Source organism: Sus scrofa, chromosome X (genome assembly GCF_054392235.1).
Source record: "Sus scrofa isolate SSC_HxYL_T2T_F1_AM1 chromosome X, Sscrofa_HxYL_maternal_Yorkshire_Landrace_v2.0, whole genome shotgun sequence".
NCBI classification, from domain to species: domain Eukaryota; kingdom Metazoa; phylum Chordata; class Mammalia; order Artiodactyla; family Suidae; genus Sus; species Sus scrofa.
Window position 1 is genome coordinate 19,403,378 of NC_139401.1, and position 17,094 is coordinate 19,420,471.

The 17,094-nt window shown below is 44.6% G+C and overlaps 1 protein-coding gene across 3 annotated transcripts in view; it reads right to left on the minus strand.

Moving 5' to 3' along the window:
- Positions 1-17,094, minus strand: part of MAP3K15 (mitogen-activated protein kinase kinase kinase 15) — a 153,657-nt gene that overhangs the window by 43,724 nt on the left and 92,839 nt on the right. For all 3 annotated transcript variants that reach the window (XM_021080807.2, XM_085008681.1, XM_085008682.1), the window contains exons 10-14: positions 15,514-15,664; positions 13,722-13,829; positions 6,831-6,880; positions 4,098-4,193; positions 399-486 (exon numbers count right to left, since the gene is read on the minus strand). In XM_021080807.2, coding sequence (XP_020936466.2) covers positions 399-486; positions 4,098-4,193; positions 6,831-6,880; positions 13,722-13,829; positions 15,514-15,664 — 493 coding nt within the window. The remainder of the gene's footprint in view (positions 1-398; positions 487-4,097; positions 4,194-6,830; positions 6,881-13,721; positions 13,830-15,513; positions 15,665-17,094) is intronic.

A 17,094-nucleotide genomic window follows, 5' to 3' on the forward strand; every position in this document is an offset into this window, starting at 1 on the left:
TATCTAGCTCGTCCATAAATGAATACTTAAAAATATACACATAAAAAACCCTGCACACAAAATATGGGGCATTTTTGTAGTTCCCGTCGTGGCTCAGCAGGCTAAGAACTTGACTGGTGTCCCTGAGGACGCACGTTCAATCCCTGGCCTCGCTTCATGGGTTGAGGATTCGGCGTTGCCGTGAGGTATGGTGTAGGTCACAGACGCGGCTCGGATCCTGCGTTGCTGTGGCTGTGGTGCAGGCAGTGAGCTGAAGCTCTGATTCGACCCCTAGCCTGGGAACCTCCTTAGGCCCCAGGTTTGGCCCTAAAAAGCAGAAAAAAAAAAAAGGCATTTTCTTTAAGCATCCAAGACACAATCAACAACTTTTTCCACGTTCTAGGTCTTCTGTGACTCACCTCTAAGGTGTCCCCATCGGTCTCTCCCTCCAGCTCCACTGTAGTGCCCACCGCGCTGGTTATCATCTCTTTGACCAAAGAGCAAAACCTAAAACATCAAAATGTCACAAAGATGCTGCGAATTATGATCCCTCCTACTCCTTACCTTTAACTTGGCCTGTTACATTAGACTGTGACTAAGTATCAACCAAGCTTTGACACGTCAAGGAATAAGCATTCCACTCCTAGATTTGACACGGTACTTCACTGGTTATCTAATCTAGTTCAAATATGCACATGTTCCTGGAATCCCCTCTGTACAGTATCCACACCTAACGGTTGGCTGACTGATGTGTGAATACCTGCCTTGTGACACACAGAGAACTCATGACATCACAAGACAGCTCACTCTTTGGGGATCTCACTGAGAACTGCTTCCCTTATACTGAACTAAGGCTTCTTTCATGTGGGTCCATCCACGGACTGCTTAGAATGAGCCCCTTTCTATGTAAATGCCCATTAGAAATGTACATCATTTTATTCTGTCCCTGGACGTCTTTCCTTCTGGTTCCCTCGATGCTTCCCCCACCCCCAGGACTTGTTTATGAGTCACTTCTCTAACTGGTAATTCTTCAAAGGCGTCCCTTTATTATTCTTCAAATCTGGTGCCGAGACCAGTGTTCCAGAACTAAAACTCTAAGGCTCATAGGAGAAAACATCAACACCAGAGAAAACCTTGGGTGAGGCAAAGCCTTCTTAGATAAAACATCACAAGCACAAACGACCAAAGAAAAAATAAAGTGGACTGCCACAGAATTTAAAATGTTTGTGCTGCACTAACACCATCTTTCAACAGAGTAACAAGACAACCCACAGAATGAGAGAAGGCATTTGCAAATCACTTATCTGAGAAGGGCCTTGCATCCAGAATACAGAAAGAACTCCTTTTGTAAAAAAAAATTTTATGGCCGCACCTGCAGCATATGGAAGTTCCCTGGCCAGGGTTTGAATCTGAGCTTCAGCTGCAACCAAGCTGCAACTGTAGCAATGCTGGATCCTTTTAACCTACTGCACTGGTCCAGGGATCAAACCCATACCTCCACAGTAATCTGAGCCGCTGTGGTCAGATTCTTAACCCACTGTGCCACTCCTCAGAATATATAAAGAACTCTTAAAACTTATTAACAAAAATACAAATAACATAATTAAAAATGGGCAAAGTTCACAGAAACCTGGCAAACACCACCTCTGTCAGGCGAGCCAGGTTAATATCACCAACGCGATAAAGATATTGTATGTCTCCTGCTGTGATGTACTGAGAAGGACATGGAAAGATAAAGCATGTCTCCTGGCATCACTTCTGTGTTATTCCTACACAAAAGACAGAACACTAATGTTATCATGAGAGAACAGCAAATAAACCCAAACTGAAGGATGATGTAAGATAAACTGCCTGTGGAGTTCCCATCGTGGCACAGCGGAAACGGATCCGACGAATATCCATGAGGATGTGGGTCTGATCTCTGGCCTTGATCTCCTTGGTCGGGGATCCGGCGTTGCCATGAGCTGTGTCAGCTATAGCTCCGATTTTGACCCCTAGCTTGGGAACCTCCATGTGCTGCGGGTGTGGCCCTAAAAAGACCAAAAAAAAAAAAAAAAAGATGAACGGCCTGCCCTCTGTGAAAGCATTAAGACAGACAAAGGAAGATTGAAGATGAACTGTTTCAGATAAAAGGGGGCCGTACTGACATGAGAGCTCGATGTTAACCTGTGATTCTGGATTCGATCATGAACCAGAGAAAAAATCAAGTACCTTCTGCTTCACTAGAAAGGATGTTCGTGGGACAGTTAAGTAAAATTTAGATAAGGTTTGGAGATTATAGCACCGTATCAATCATTATTAATTTCCTGATTAGATAAGTGTGCTGTGATTACCTAAGTGAATGTTCTTGTTTTTAGGAAACAAGCACTGAAGTACTGGAGTTCCCGTCCTGGCTCAGTGGTTAACAAATCCGACTAGGAACCATGAGGTTGCAGGTTCGATCCCTGACCTGGCTCAGTGGGTTAAGGATCCGGTGTTGCCGTGAGCTGTGGTGTAGGTCGAAGACGTGGCCTGGATCTGGCATTGCTGTGGCTATGGTGTAGGCTGGGGGCTACAGCTCCGATTAGACCCCTAGCCTGGGAACTGACATATGCTGCAGGTGTGGCCCTAGAAAAGGCAAAAAGACAAAACAAACAAACAAACAAACAAACAAGTCCTGAAGTACTGAGAGGTAATGGAGCATTGTGTCTACACCGTATTCCCCAACAGTTCAGAGCACAATAACCACCTGCATAGAGAGAGAAGGTCAAACGAAGGAGGTAAAGGGTTAATTTAACACTGGGGCGTTCCAAGGGAAACATGAAAAGTTTTCATACTAGTTTTTTGGAAATGTTCTTGTAGGTCCGAGTATTTTCCAAAATAAAAAGTGCAAAAAAATTTTTTTTTTTAATTCGGCAAAAGAGCTGATTAGATAGTTCTCCAAAGAAGATATCTAAAGAGCCAATACGATCATGAAAAGCTGCTCAGGATCATCGGTCACTAGGGAAACGCACAACCAAACCACGATGCGATCCTACCTCACACTCCACTCGGACGGCTGCAATCAAAAGCCAGACAACACCAAGTGTTACAAGGACGTGCAGATATTGGAATCCTCATGCACTGCTGCTGGGTATGTAACGTGGGGAAACAGTCTGGCCCATGCCTCAAAGTTAGATAACGAATGAGCACAAGACCCAGTAATTTGGCTCCCAGAGAAATTAAAACAGAAGTCCATACAAAAACTTGCGTGCCAATGTTCACAGCAGCCTTACTCACAAGAGCCAAAAAGTGAGAACAACCCAAATGCCTTTCGAATGATGAACAGACAAATCAAATGTGTCCATACAATGGAATATCATTCAGTCACAAAAAGGAATGAAGTTCTGACACATTTTACAACATGGGTGACACCTGAACACATAGGAAAAATGCAAGAAGTCAGCCACAAAAGACCACACATTGTACAATCTTCTTTACGCAAAATGTCAAGAACAGGCAAATTAAAAAATAAAGATTCAGTGATTGCACAGGACTGGGGCTGGGGGTGGTTAGGCTGAGGGAAGATGGGAGGGACAGGTAATGGATACTGGGTTGCTTTTCAGGGTGATGAGAACATTCTAAAATTAGATTGTGGTGATGGCTGCAAAACTGTGAATATACTGAGAAAAGACTGAACTATATATTTTAAAATGAGCAAATTCGCTTCATGGCTCAGCAGTTAACAAACCCAATTAGGATCTATGAGGATGCGGGTTCGATCCCTGGCCTGGTTCAGTGGGTGAAGGATCCAGCGTTGTTGTGAGCTGTGGTGTGGGTCACAGACATGGCTCAGATCTGGCATGGCTGTGGCTGTGGCTGTGGCGGAGGCCAGCAGCTGTAGCTCCAATTTGACCCCTAGCCTGGGAACTTCCATATGCCATGGGTGCGGCCCTAAAAAGCCAAAAAAAAAAAAAAAAAAAAAGCAAATGGCATGGTATGGTATGTGAATTATATCTCAATAAAACTGTAAAAATTATTTTTCGTTAGTTAACATTGCAGGAAAAGAAATACAGCAAATAAGTATTTTCACAACAAACACCCTTTAAAAGTGATTCACCACAATTAAACTAAAAACACTTGAATCAGCTATAACTCACCTACTACACTGGTCTTCAGTGGAAAAGTAGATTTGAAAGTCATCAGAATTATCATGGACATAAAGAAAACAACACCGTTCGTCAAATTTGGATATGCTGTAAATTCAAAAGATAACCATGTTTATTATATCTAAATTATGACATTTATTTAAAATTTTGAGAAAAATCCAGTAATAGCTTTTTTTCCATTGAAAGATTCACTAATGCTTTAACAAATACTGCCCCTTCCATTGACCTTTTTTTCTTTGTTTGGCTGCATCTGTGGCATGTGGAAGTCCCTGAGCTAGGGCTCGAACCCATGCCATAAGAGCAACCCAAGCCACTGCAGTGACAGTGCTACATCCTTAACCCCCTGCACCACAAGGGAACTCCTTCATTGACTTAATGCTCTATGAAATTTAAATAGCAGGGGCATATATCTTACTTACGTTTGAGTTTGTATTCACTGACTCACTTCAATATGTATCAGGAACTTCCTATACATTCAGTGCTAAGCAAAGCATATGGGCAGCAGAAAAGGAAATAAAATATGGTCTCTGTCCTCAAGAGTTTATCATGTCATAAAACGGCATTTGTGAAAGAATTTATTATGATACCAAAGGAATTTCTAGACTTGAAAATTATTAGGACACAGTATTTGTGGTCATACAAGGGAAGTGGAAATAAACACGGCATCTTAGCTCATGAAAGGTCTTTAAATATCATCTGCTCCATCCCCACCCAAGGTCTGGATCTGACTCCATTCTGCTTGCCTGGAATATCCAGTGACAGAAAATCATCATATGTCATCTCTTGAGGGATTTCACTGCTAGAAAGCTCTTTTTTTTTTTTTTTTTCCTTTTTAGGGCCGCACCTGCAGCATATGGAAGTTCCCAGGCTAAGGGTCGAACTGGAACTGCAGCCGCCGGTCTACGCCACAGCCACAGCAACACAGTCACAGATCCGAGCCTCGTCTGCGACCTACACCACAGCTCCTGGCAACGTCAGATCCCCAACCCACTGAGCAAGGCCAAGTATCGGACTCGCAACATCATGGATACTAGTCAGGTTCGTTACCGCTGAGCCACGATGGGCACTCCCTCTGCTTGCAAGTTCTTTATCTGCACTGTGCCAAAGCCTAGGCAATGGCCCTCATTTCGCCAGGTGGCACTATAGAAAAGGCTAGATTCCTTTCTATGATAAGCCCTTCAAACAATGGACCTACTTTATTTTACCCTCAGTCATCTCTTTCTGCGGTCATAGCTTCTTTGACCATTCTTGACATGCTATGGATTACATGACAGTGAATTGAAATAGCTAAAATATAGGGTGATTCAAACAGCATTAAACCTAGGTTATCCATGCGTAAGTCTTGAAAACCAATCTATAAAGAAACCACCACAATTAGTTGGACAGCACTGAAAATGTTCAACACAGGCTCTTCAGGTCACACTGCTTCCAGGGTCTGATTCACCCCAGGCCCTTTGCACATCCCTGTTAATGGCTGACATGGCAACAAGAGGTATCTCTATGAAAAGGTACCAACAGAAGGTTCTTAACTACATGTTGTCAAACAACTTGTTTCTGAGTAGCACGTTTTTGAAAATGTTCAATGCCTTCTGAATTATATGTTCTGAGCAGTATTATTCACATATACTCACTACTCCTTTCTTAAAGGATTCCCCCTTCCTTCAAAGTGATGTAAACATTTTTTGAGTTTAAACACGGACATGTCTCGGAAAGGATCGCGCTGCGCTGAGCGGTAACAGGGGCTCATTCAGTGGCCTGTAGTCTCAGAATCAGAGGAAGGAGAGAGAGTTCTAGTCTAAGCCCTTGTTTTGATGGAAACTATGAAGAAACTGAGACCCAGTGAGGCCGAGTGACTTTCTCAAGGTCAAAAAGCATGAGAGGGATTAGAACTCACGTCTGTGTGAAAGCTGTTCCCACCCTTGGATGTGCTGGCAGGGTGAGACTCAGAGCACAGCCGCACAGTTCAGGCCCAAATGGTCCCCACTCCTGAACCAAACAGCAAATGGTACACCTTCCCTGGGAATACGCCACCCTACTCGCCTGCTGATTACAATGTCCTTGGCTCCTTCGCTCTGTGCAGGAGATCCCAGCCAAGTATCCTTGCCGAGGAACTCCCAGCTTCAGTTCTGGGGGTCCCTGGGCACTCACTTGAACATCATCGGTTCAAAGAAGAAACACTTCCTCTTTCTACACACATGCCTTTTTTTTTTTTTTTTTTTTTTTTTGCTTTCTAAGGCCACGCCCACAGCATATGGAGGTTCCCAGGCTAGGGGTTGAATCAGAGCTGCAGCTGCCGGCCTACACCACAGCCACGGCAACGTGGGATCCGAGCCGGATCTGCGATCTACACCACAGCTCATAGCAATGCCGGATCCTTAACCCACTGAGCGAGGGCAGGGATGGAACCCACAACCTCATGGTTCCTAGTTGGATTTGATTCTGCTGCACAGGACCTCCCATAACTTCTCTTTTTACAAAGTTTGAGACAAGAGAGTGTCATCCGTTGGATACAAAAAAAAGTACTCTGCTCTAATAAGCCAAGATGCCCTTGCTGGCAAGACATTATGAACAACTGGCAGGGCAACAAGAGACAAAATAGTCTGTTTTGGATTCTGTTAAAAATGAGAACGTCACATACTATAAGTAAGTAAAAACATTAAAATGATAACAATATTATCATTACTTGTATTAAAACAACAATTACATTTTCTCTTATGTTCTTACCTTATTCCTCTAATGGAAGAGGCTGTAAAATTCCATTCATGAATTTGTTTCTGCAAGTAGCAAAGACAAAAGTCAGTAGCTTGATCTTTTCTGTGCAAAGCATCATTTTTGGTTTCATTGTATAGTCAATCACTTCTGCTAGCTTTTTTTTTTTTTTTTTTTTGTCTTTTTGTCTTTTTGTCTTTTTAGGGCCACACCCGCAGCATATGGAGGTTCCCAGGCTAGGGGTCGAATCGGAGCTGTAGCCGCCGGCCTACACCACAGCCACAGCCACAGCAACATGGGATCTGAGCCACGTCTGCGACCTACACCACAGCTCACAGCAACGTCGAATCCTTAACCCACTGAGCGAGGCCAGGGATCGAACCTGCAACCTCATGGTTCCTCGTTGGATTCGTTAACCACTGAGCCATGACGGGAACTCCCTGCTAGTGTTTACCTTGAGTAGAATTTAGGGGTTAAAGCAAGATACTCTGCATAACTTGGAACGCCAGAAACATTTTCTAATGTACTGTAAAAATTCATTTGTATCTGTCATCCAGTTTAGAATAATCTAAATTTGAAACAGAAACAACAAGCACACAGTATGTACACAGTAAGTGTGGCCTTTCATCTTTTGTCAACATATCAGGAAAACTCCCAGAACAGTCTACCCAAGCTGAATAACCCACAAAAGTGTTTGAAAAGCAAACATGTGGCAGACCCAGTGTTCGCCCATCTTTATTTTTTCTCCCTGGGTATATCCACATTTCCCAGCTTCCTGTGCAGCTAAGTAGGGTCATATGCTGGTGTTCTGACCAATGGGAGGTGAGCGAGAGCGCTATGGGCCACTGGGGGGCCTGGCTCATAAAAACCTCCCCAGCAGTCCCCTCCTGTACATTCTCTTTCCCCATCCACTACCAGATGGAATGGGAACCCTGCCCATCGGGACTTGGCATGAGGCATAGATAAACCTTTACCATGTTAAGACACTGATATTTGGGGGTTGTCTGTCTTAGCATCTAGTCTACGATGACTAATACAAAGACTAACTGGGATTTCAATCTAGACAAGACACACTTAAAAAAATAGGAGTGTCTGTCGGTCTTCTCCACCACCATCTCCTGCCTTTAAACTGCACAAAGCAAAGGTTTGGAAGGAATATTTGAATTCCCAGTTTCACAACCACCAAAGGCTACAATGCCAACACACTGCAAAAAAAGAAAAAAAAGAAGAAGAATAACTTGGCATAAAAGCCATTTGGTTAGCCTGAGGAATGCCATAAACGACCAGCTAAGCTTCTCAGAGAAGTCTGAGAGCTAAATGACTGAGCATATGGCTCAGGAGAACAGCCGCAAGCAGCCAGGTGACAAGTTTCTTGCCATCCTGCAACAACGGCGACCAGACAGCTGGTAGGATGGTTTCCAGTGGGAGAAGATCCATTTCGACATGTCGATGTGGCAACCTACTCTGTGCCAGGCAACCTACCAACACCAAGGATATGACCTAGAACAAAAGCCCTCATGGGGCATACCTTTGAGTGAGGGGAGATGGGCAATAAGTCAAAGAGTATTCAAAGAGAACGGTGGAGGAGTTCCCGTCGTGGCGCAGTGGTTAACGAATCTGACTAGGAGCCATGAGGTTGCAGGTTCGATCCCTGGCCTTGCTCAGTGGATTGAGGATCTGGCGTTGTCGTGAGCTATGGTGTAGGTTGCAGACGTGGCTTGGATCCCTCACTGCTGTGGCTGTGGCGTAGGCCGGCGGCTACAGCTCCGATTCGACCCCTAGCCTGGGAACCTCCATATGCTGCGGGAACAGCCCTAGAAAAAGGCAAAAAGACAAAACAAAACAAAACAAAAAAGAGAATGGTGGAGGGTGAGAAGTGCTATGAAGACAAATAATACAGGGAGGGGCATTAAGGTGGGGCAGGAAGTCATGACATTTCAAGCAGAAAGCTAAAGGGGGTAAGGAAGTGAGCCACGTAGATAACTGGGGTACCAGTTCCAGCCCGTCGAAACAGCAAGTGCAAAGGCCCTGAGGCACCTGTGTGCATGGTGTGCCTGGGGACAAGCCAGGAGGGGAGGGAGACTGGAGTGGAGCAAGTGCACGGGGGATGGGGGGTGGGGTGGGGTGGGAGATGAGGTTGGGGAGGTCATGCCTGGCTCTGGAGGCCATCATCAGGGCTTTAGCCTCTACTCTGTGTGCGAAGTCACTGAGGACTGTGGGAGATGCAAGTGTAGGAAACCATGAAAACCATCACATCAGACCCCTCCAAGTAGAAAGACGGGGTATGTTTCAGAGGAGAGGTGGGTTCCAAGTCACTGCATGAGAGCAGGTGGTGGAGAACAGGAATCTGCCTTCGGATTCAGGTACAGAAAGAGGAAGCAGGGCAGATGCGAGAGAGCCTTGTCTGACTCCCACACACCTGCAAGAGCCTGCATGTATATAGAAAGTTCAGCCACACAAGTTTTCAAAGTGTTCCCAGATGGTAAGTTTACTCGAGGGTCGCTTTAGGGGAACTTCTTGGTTTAGGAGGAAGATTTACTGGTTAAGAAGTAGACAAGGAGGGAGTGGGAGGGACTGGGAGCTTGGGGTAAAGAGATGGAGACTGTTGCCTTTGGGATGGATTAGCAGTGGGATCCTGCTGTGTAGCACTGGGAACTCTGTCTAGTCACTTATGACGGAGCACGTAATGTGAGAAAAGAGAATGTACACATATATGTGTAAGTGGGTCACCATGCTGTGCAGTAGAAAAAGTACATATATAAAGAAATTTAAAAAAATAAAGTAACCAACACGAACCTCCCCTCTTTTCCTTTATTTTTATTTTTTTTCCATTGTAGCTGGTTTACAGTGTTCTCTCAATTTTCTACTATACAGCAAGGTGACCCAGTTACACATGCATGTATCCATTCTTTTTCTCCCATTATCCTGCTCCATCAGAAGGGACTAGACATAGTTCCCAGTGCTACCCAGCAGGATCTCGTTGCTCATCCATTCCAAAGGCAATAGTCTGCATCTATTAACCCCCAATTCCCCTTCTTTTCCTTTATATCATAATCAATAGGCATTTGGGTGGGGTTCCTGCTTTGCAGGTACCATGGATATAAAAGTATAAACGTCATACATAGGCTTGCAAGGCCGTTGTGGAGACATTTTGGAAAACTGATACATAAGCGAGAGGCTGTCCTCTGTGCATGATACAGACAACTGGGTGGCCAAGTGCATTCAGTGGCAGGAGGGCAGGGGTCGTTAGAGTCACCTGAAGCACAAGTTAGGACTTGGATCATTGCAAGAATGAACTGCAGGGAGGGAGAAGGAGCAGAACAAAACTGGAGATGAGAAGCCCCGCAGGGCCGGCTCAGGGGAGGGTGAGATGACAGGCAGTTTGGTTGGGCCAAGGGTCAGAGAGTCAGGGGCGGGGGGCAGGGTTCCATAAGGGCTCGATGCTCAGTGAAAGAGCTTGAGTTTTATTTGGATCCACTAATGATTGGGGAATATCAAGAGAGCCACTATAAGCATTTTTAAAATTATCACAAAACTGTTTTTGCTGTTGTTGGTTTTTTTGTTTGTTTGTTTGTTTTTTTTTGCTTTTTAGGGCCGCACCGGGCATATGGGGATTGAACTGGAACTACAGCTGCCAGCCTACACCACAGCCACAGCCACGCCAGATCTGAGCCACGTCTGCGACCTACACCACAGCTCACGGCAACACCAGATCCTTAACCCCCTGAGCGAGGCCAGGGATCGAACCCGCAACCTCATGATTCCTAGTCAGATTCGTCTGCCTCAGGATCTCCTGGATACTGACTCAGCCTCCACCCTCCCACACCCAGAAGGCAGACTTTGGTTGTGGAACTTTTTGTGTTAAAAGCATAGACTTTTTTTTTTTTTTTTTTTTTTTTTTTTGCCATACCCATGGCATGTGGAAGTTCCTGGGCCAAGGATCAAACCTGAGCGATGGCAGGGACCCTGGCTGCTGCAGTGACAACACCGGATCCTTAAGCTGCTGTGGCACAAGGGAAGTCTAAGCATGGGTTTTTTTGTATAAGATGTTCCAGGTGCTAGTATAAGTATCAAAGGCATTCTTCAAAAGAGCTTTCCTGGAGTTCCCTTCATGGCTCGGCAGTTAACGAACCCGACTAGGATCCATGAAGATGTAGGTTCGATCCCTGGCCTCACTCAGTGGGTTAAGGATCCGGTTTCACCGTGAGCTGTGGTGTAGGTTGCAGACTCGGCTTGGATCTAGTGTTGCTGTAAGCTAGCGGCTGCAGCTTTGATTCAACCCCTAGCTTGGGAACCTCCATATGCTGTGGGTGTGGACCCCCCCCCCAAAGAAGAGCTTTCCAAAAGCAGCAGCCCCACCTGTATGGGCAGCAATGGTGGCCACTAGGCACCTGTTGGCGACTTTGGGGTCCAAGAGAAGCTGCAGGAGATATGCTGCATTTGCTCCTTCTCTGTGCAGGCTCCTTGCATCACTCTCCGGGGTGCAGCCTGCAGCAGCCTGGGAGGCCAATTTTGCACATCTCTTCCTAACCCCATGCTCAGTGACCTGACATAGGTTGCTTGGGACTGGCCATGCTGAGTGTATTTACACCACAGAAGTCAGTAAACACTACAAATCGGCCCTCTGTTCCTGCACCCCCTGGAGAGCTGGTGGTGGAACATTCACCAGCCTACATTTCTGAATTCTTGGCTGGTGGACCAGAACTTCATCTCATCTTACAGCGGTGCTGTCTGCAGGTGAACGTGCACCTGTGTGCGCTCGCTTCCCACTTCCCACCGCCCATCAGGAAAAACTGCAACTCCATATAGAGAAATGTCATTTTACTCCCGGCTAATCTGCTTGGTTTCACAATCTGCAGAATTTCAAAAATGTAAATGAAGGCAAAAGCTAAGGCTCCTTCTCAAAGAAAAAAGGCAATTTATATTTCTCTCAAACATTTGCTCTGACAACTACCAAGCACTGCGCAAAACATTTCATCAGTCAAGGAAAACTAGCATTTGCTGCTTATATAGTTCTTTCCATTTCTTATTACGGATTCTATACAAACAAAATAAAACATTTACAACTAGTGAGATAGTATATGTACCGATGGAAATTTCCACGAAAGGCCTGCAGCCATTCTAAGTTTGTAGAATGCCATGAGAATAAAACCATTCTGCTCTGAAACTATGAAGTCACTTTAATAGGATTAGGCTTTCCCACAACTGCTTGTCAAAATATGAGGTGTTCTGTTACCTCTGTCAATGCAATAGTGAGATTACAGACCAACATTTGGAAAAGTCTCTTGTGTCACAGTGGCATCAATGACACAGGAACATAAATAAGGTTGACTTCTAGTACAAGCGTTCTGGGCTTTCCCTGGCGGTCTAGGGGTCAGGACTTGGCACCTTCACTGCTACGGCCTGGGGTCAACCCCTGCTCTGGGAACTGAGATCCCACATCCACTGCTGCACATGCCCCAGCAAAATAAATAAACAGATACAGAGAAGGAATTCCAACACTGAGGACAGGGTGCTTCATGGCGGTAGCATGAGGAGGGGGGAAGCAGGACTTTGTGGGGTAGGGGCAGGCTCAGAGTCTCTTCTTTGTTGCATGGTTAATTAGGTGTGTTCACTTGGTAAAAATGCATCAAATTGTACATTTCTGAGTTATGCACTTTTTCTGTGTGTATGTTACACTTCAAGAAAAGGTTAAAAAAAAAAAAACCCAAAGAGGCAAATTTAATAGAAAATGCATGCATTCTTCGAATGAGATATATCTGTACCTTACTCTAGCTTTTTCTCCCCCATATATATCTATGTTATATATATATAATGGATATATGTATACACACATTCTACACACATATCGGAGCTTAGAGAAAGGGCTAGATGGATATCCACCACAACACCCCGGATGGGGCTACACAGACCAGGTGTGAGGCATTTAGAAGGACTTGCACTTCATTCCTTAACCACTTCCTCATAGTTTAACCTTTTTTTAACAAGCTTGTATCTGTATCCATTCACACATATATATACACACACAAACACACATCTACACATATAATATGTGACCCCCAGGCACACATATAATATATATATGTATATATGTGTGTGTCTGTGTGTATATATACATACATACACACATGCACATAGGTATACTATGTATGTGTGTGTATAATACATACATACTATACACACATAGGTACACATATAATACATACGTATGTATAGATGTGTATTATGTAGATTTATATTCACACACATGTGTATATATAATGGAAAACCCTGCTTCCTTTCTTCCACCTGTGACTGCACTCCCTCACACACGCCTATAACTCAGAAGTTAGGCAAGGATGCCTGTTCTTTTATTTATTAATTTTTTCCTTTTATCGACAATGAGTTTTATTTTTTTCCATTATAGCTGGTTTACAGTGTTCTGTCGATTTTCTACCGTACGGCAAGGCGACCCCGTTACACATACAGGTATACATTCTTTTTTCTCCCATTATCATGCTCTGCCTGTTCTTTTATTTTTAATTTTTTTTTATTTAAAAATTTTTTTTTGTCTTTTTGCCATTTCTAGGGCCGTTTCTGTAGCATATGGAGGTTCCCAGGCTAGGGGTCAAATCGGAGCTGTAGCCACCAGCCTACACCACAGCCACAGCACCTCGGGATCTGAGCCGTGTCTGCAACCTACACCACAGCTCACGGCAATGCCGGATCCTTAACCCACTGAGCAAGGGCAGGGACCGAACCCGCAACCTCATGGTTCCTAGTCGGACTCGTTAACCACTGTGCCACGACGGGAACCCTGTCTGTTCTTTTAAATACTATGATATAGTTGACTCTCCCACTTGAACAGTGAATTTTTCATTCAATAATACAGAATAAAGAAGCCTGTTTATGATTTTTTTTTCTTACCATTTCCGTGGGTGAGACATGCCACAGAGAAACCGTCCTCTCCTCAGCTTCACTGTTGATAGAGACATACGAAGGCTGGTAGACTTTGGTTGGTTCTATCACCAGGACCTAAAAGGACAGATTTCTGTGATGCATGGGAACATGCCGCATAGATTCCCCTGCCCAGTGAGGAGGCTGGAAGCTCTGGACTCCACAGACACTCTTCAAGGACCTACTAGGCCCCAAGGCTGCTCTAGGACTGGTGGATGTGGCAGCCCACCACGGAAGTCCCTTTCCTGCGAGAGGTCTGTGCTCTGATGGGGCAGACAGCGTAACCCACAGCTAAGGATACGCATTAGGATAACCTCTGAAGAAAATAAGGCAGAATGAAGATGAGGGAGGGACACTTTTTTACACAGCGTGGCCAAGAACAGCCTTCCTGAGGAGGTGACAGAGAAGAAAGAGGGGGCATTCCCATCGTGGCTCAGTGGAAACGAATCTGACTAGCAACCATGAGGATGCAGGTTCGATCCCTGGCCTCGCTCAGTGAGTTGGGGATCCGGCATTGCCGTGGGCTGTGATGTAGGTCACAGATGCGGTTCGGATCCCACGTTGCTGTGGCTGTGGTGTAGGCCGGCAGCTACTGCTCCGCTTCGACCCCTAGCCTGGGAACTTCCATGTGCCTAGGGTGCAGCCCTAAAAAGACAACAAAATAAATAAATAAATAAGAAAGAGGAAGGCTACAGCTTTTGAAAGAAATGAAGACGTGAACTAGATGATGCACAGGTAGGTACCCGAGTTTGAAAAAAATGCAAGAGGATGAAGAATGAAGTGACATTCCATCTGTCCTATTTTATTTTACTGGGGGAGAGCAAAATATAGCATCTCTTACTGGAAGAGGAGAGAAGCAGGATAAGAAAGCAGGGGCAAGAGACAGAGAATGAATTCCCAAAGCAAATAAAACAACATGTTTATTGCTAAACCTGGGTAGAGATCACACGAGTGTCTGTCCTGCTATTGTTTTGGTGTCTTTCTGTAGGTATGAAATATTTCTCATTAAAAGAAGATTTAAAAACGTATTACCCAGGAACAAAATCATCATCATTTCACACGATGTAATCTTTTATGAGATGTCTCATGAAATGTTGAACACTGAATGTTCACAAAAGCTCATGACGTGAATACAAACCACCACCACCTGAAGTGCAGCTTCTGGGATGCCTAGATGACTCCTTATAAGTTGATCGTAAAAGTGAAACAAAAACTCAGTGAAAAGCTAAATGTCATTTGGCTTTTCAATAAAGTTTCAAAAATTAATTAGGGGCCCTGGAGACAAACCAAAGCTCAACAGGAAACAGCCCTGAGTTCCACGATTTCACGGTTAGTGCTTCATTGCTTTGGAGCAGTTTCTCCCCCTGAGTACTACGGACATTTGGGGCTGGATAATGTTGTGTTGGGGGTGGGTGGCTGTCCCGTGCATTGTGAGGGGTTTCATGGCATCCTTGGCCTCCACCCCACCACCTGGCAGTAGCAACACCTTCCCCAAAGTTGTGACAACCACAAGTGTCTCCAGATATTTCCAAATGTCTTCTTGGGGACAAAACCACCTCCACTTGAGCACCACTATGTTAGAAGATGTAGCCAACTTTTTCTACTGGGTTGATCTCTCACTGGATGGTTCTACGCGAGACTGATGGATATCTTAACCTTTTCAATTACTCTACGGTTTTTTTCTTCCTTTCAGAGTATTCAATAATGAGATAGTACCAACCCCAGTTGCTTTCTTTAAAGTTATGGTTATAGCATCTCTTACTGGAAATCTGAGTCCATTAGTAACTTCATTTGTGGCCTCGAAAATGATATCTAACCAGAAGTTCAGCCGTTCTTGCCTGGGCGAATGTTCAATAATAGGTTTCTTGAAGCGCTGAATTAATAACAAGTTCTGAACTAATGATCGCAGGTACCTGGAAAAGTCACAAGCACCAATACATTAGATTCCCAAAGAAATGGAATTCAATTCAAATCCCCTCAAGTTTCCCAAAAGCTTTATTCACTTAAATTCATATTGCGTGGTGAGTGTTTCTTAATAATCTGGCAGCTACACACTTAATTAAAAGAAACCCAAATGGGGCAAAATAAGCTTGTCCAGCAAAATCACACAACATGGCTTTTTACCAACACTGGGCTAAACCTCAATTTTGGTACAATGTGTTCAAAGCACCGAGACTGGCAAGCATTTGCTATCTTCATTAACAAGAGCAAGTGGTTTGAAGTTGAAAGCAACTGCAAAATGACAAAACTTCAAACTCAGTGTCTTTTTCTTTTCTAACTACCCTTTTTATGTTGAGGTAATTATAGATTTACATATAGTTGTAAGAAACAAGAGAGAGCCTATGTACCCTTGGCCAGATTTACCCCAGTGGTAATATCATGCAAAATTCTCAAAAAATACCACCATCAAGATACGGACATTGGTCCAGTGTAGACAGAAAATATTTCCATCATCACAAGGATCCCTCATGTTTCCCTTCTATAGCCATGCCTCTTCCCTCCATCCCCTCCTTGATCTTCGGCAAGCACGAATATTAAACTCAGTGGGGTTTTTTTTTAAGCCATTAGATCGGAGCTGGTAGATTTTGACTTTATGAGGTCTTCAATCTCACCGCCCCTTTGCTATCTTCAGGCAAACCGAACTTTTTGAAACATAGCTGCCGTGCAATGGTGGTCACCTCCTCTCTGGTAGTGAATGGGGCTGGGGTGTGGCAGAGATGGTTCCACTGACAGTATCAGAGTATTACTTTGCCCTTTGAGGATAATGTCTGGAGCCATCCTGGGAAAGCAGATAAGCTAGGCTCTGCTGGACCTGCTTGGGTACCATGTAGTTAAAGGATTAACTCGACAGGATTGGCTTATCTCAACTATACATTCCAAAGAGAGATTCGGCCCTTTAGGCCCTTTATTGGCTTCTCAGCAATCACTTTTAAGCCCTTGGACTATCCTGCCTGATAGGAATGTCTCTGTCTACCTGGGGCCTTGTGCCTTGCCACGTAGTTTATGCTAACAACATGATTCATGGTGGGACCCTTGGGCCATGTCTTATCAATGGGATCTCCAGACAGGCTGGGGACTCAGTGACTAAGGTCAGCCACATACATGTTTCATGCCTACATAATTGAGCCCCAATAAAAACCCTGGATACCAAGGCTTGGTGGGCTTCCCTGATGGGCAATAACTGGTGCATGTGGTCACACATCATTACTAGGAGAATTAAGCACTGTACATATGACTCCACTAGGGGATGACAACTGGGAGCTTGTGCCTGGTCTCTCCTGAGCTTTGCCCTATGCGCTCTCTGGCTCTGTTGATTTTAATCTATATACTTTTATTGCAATAA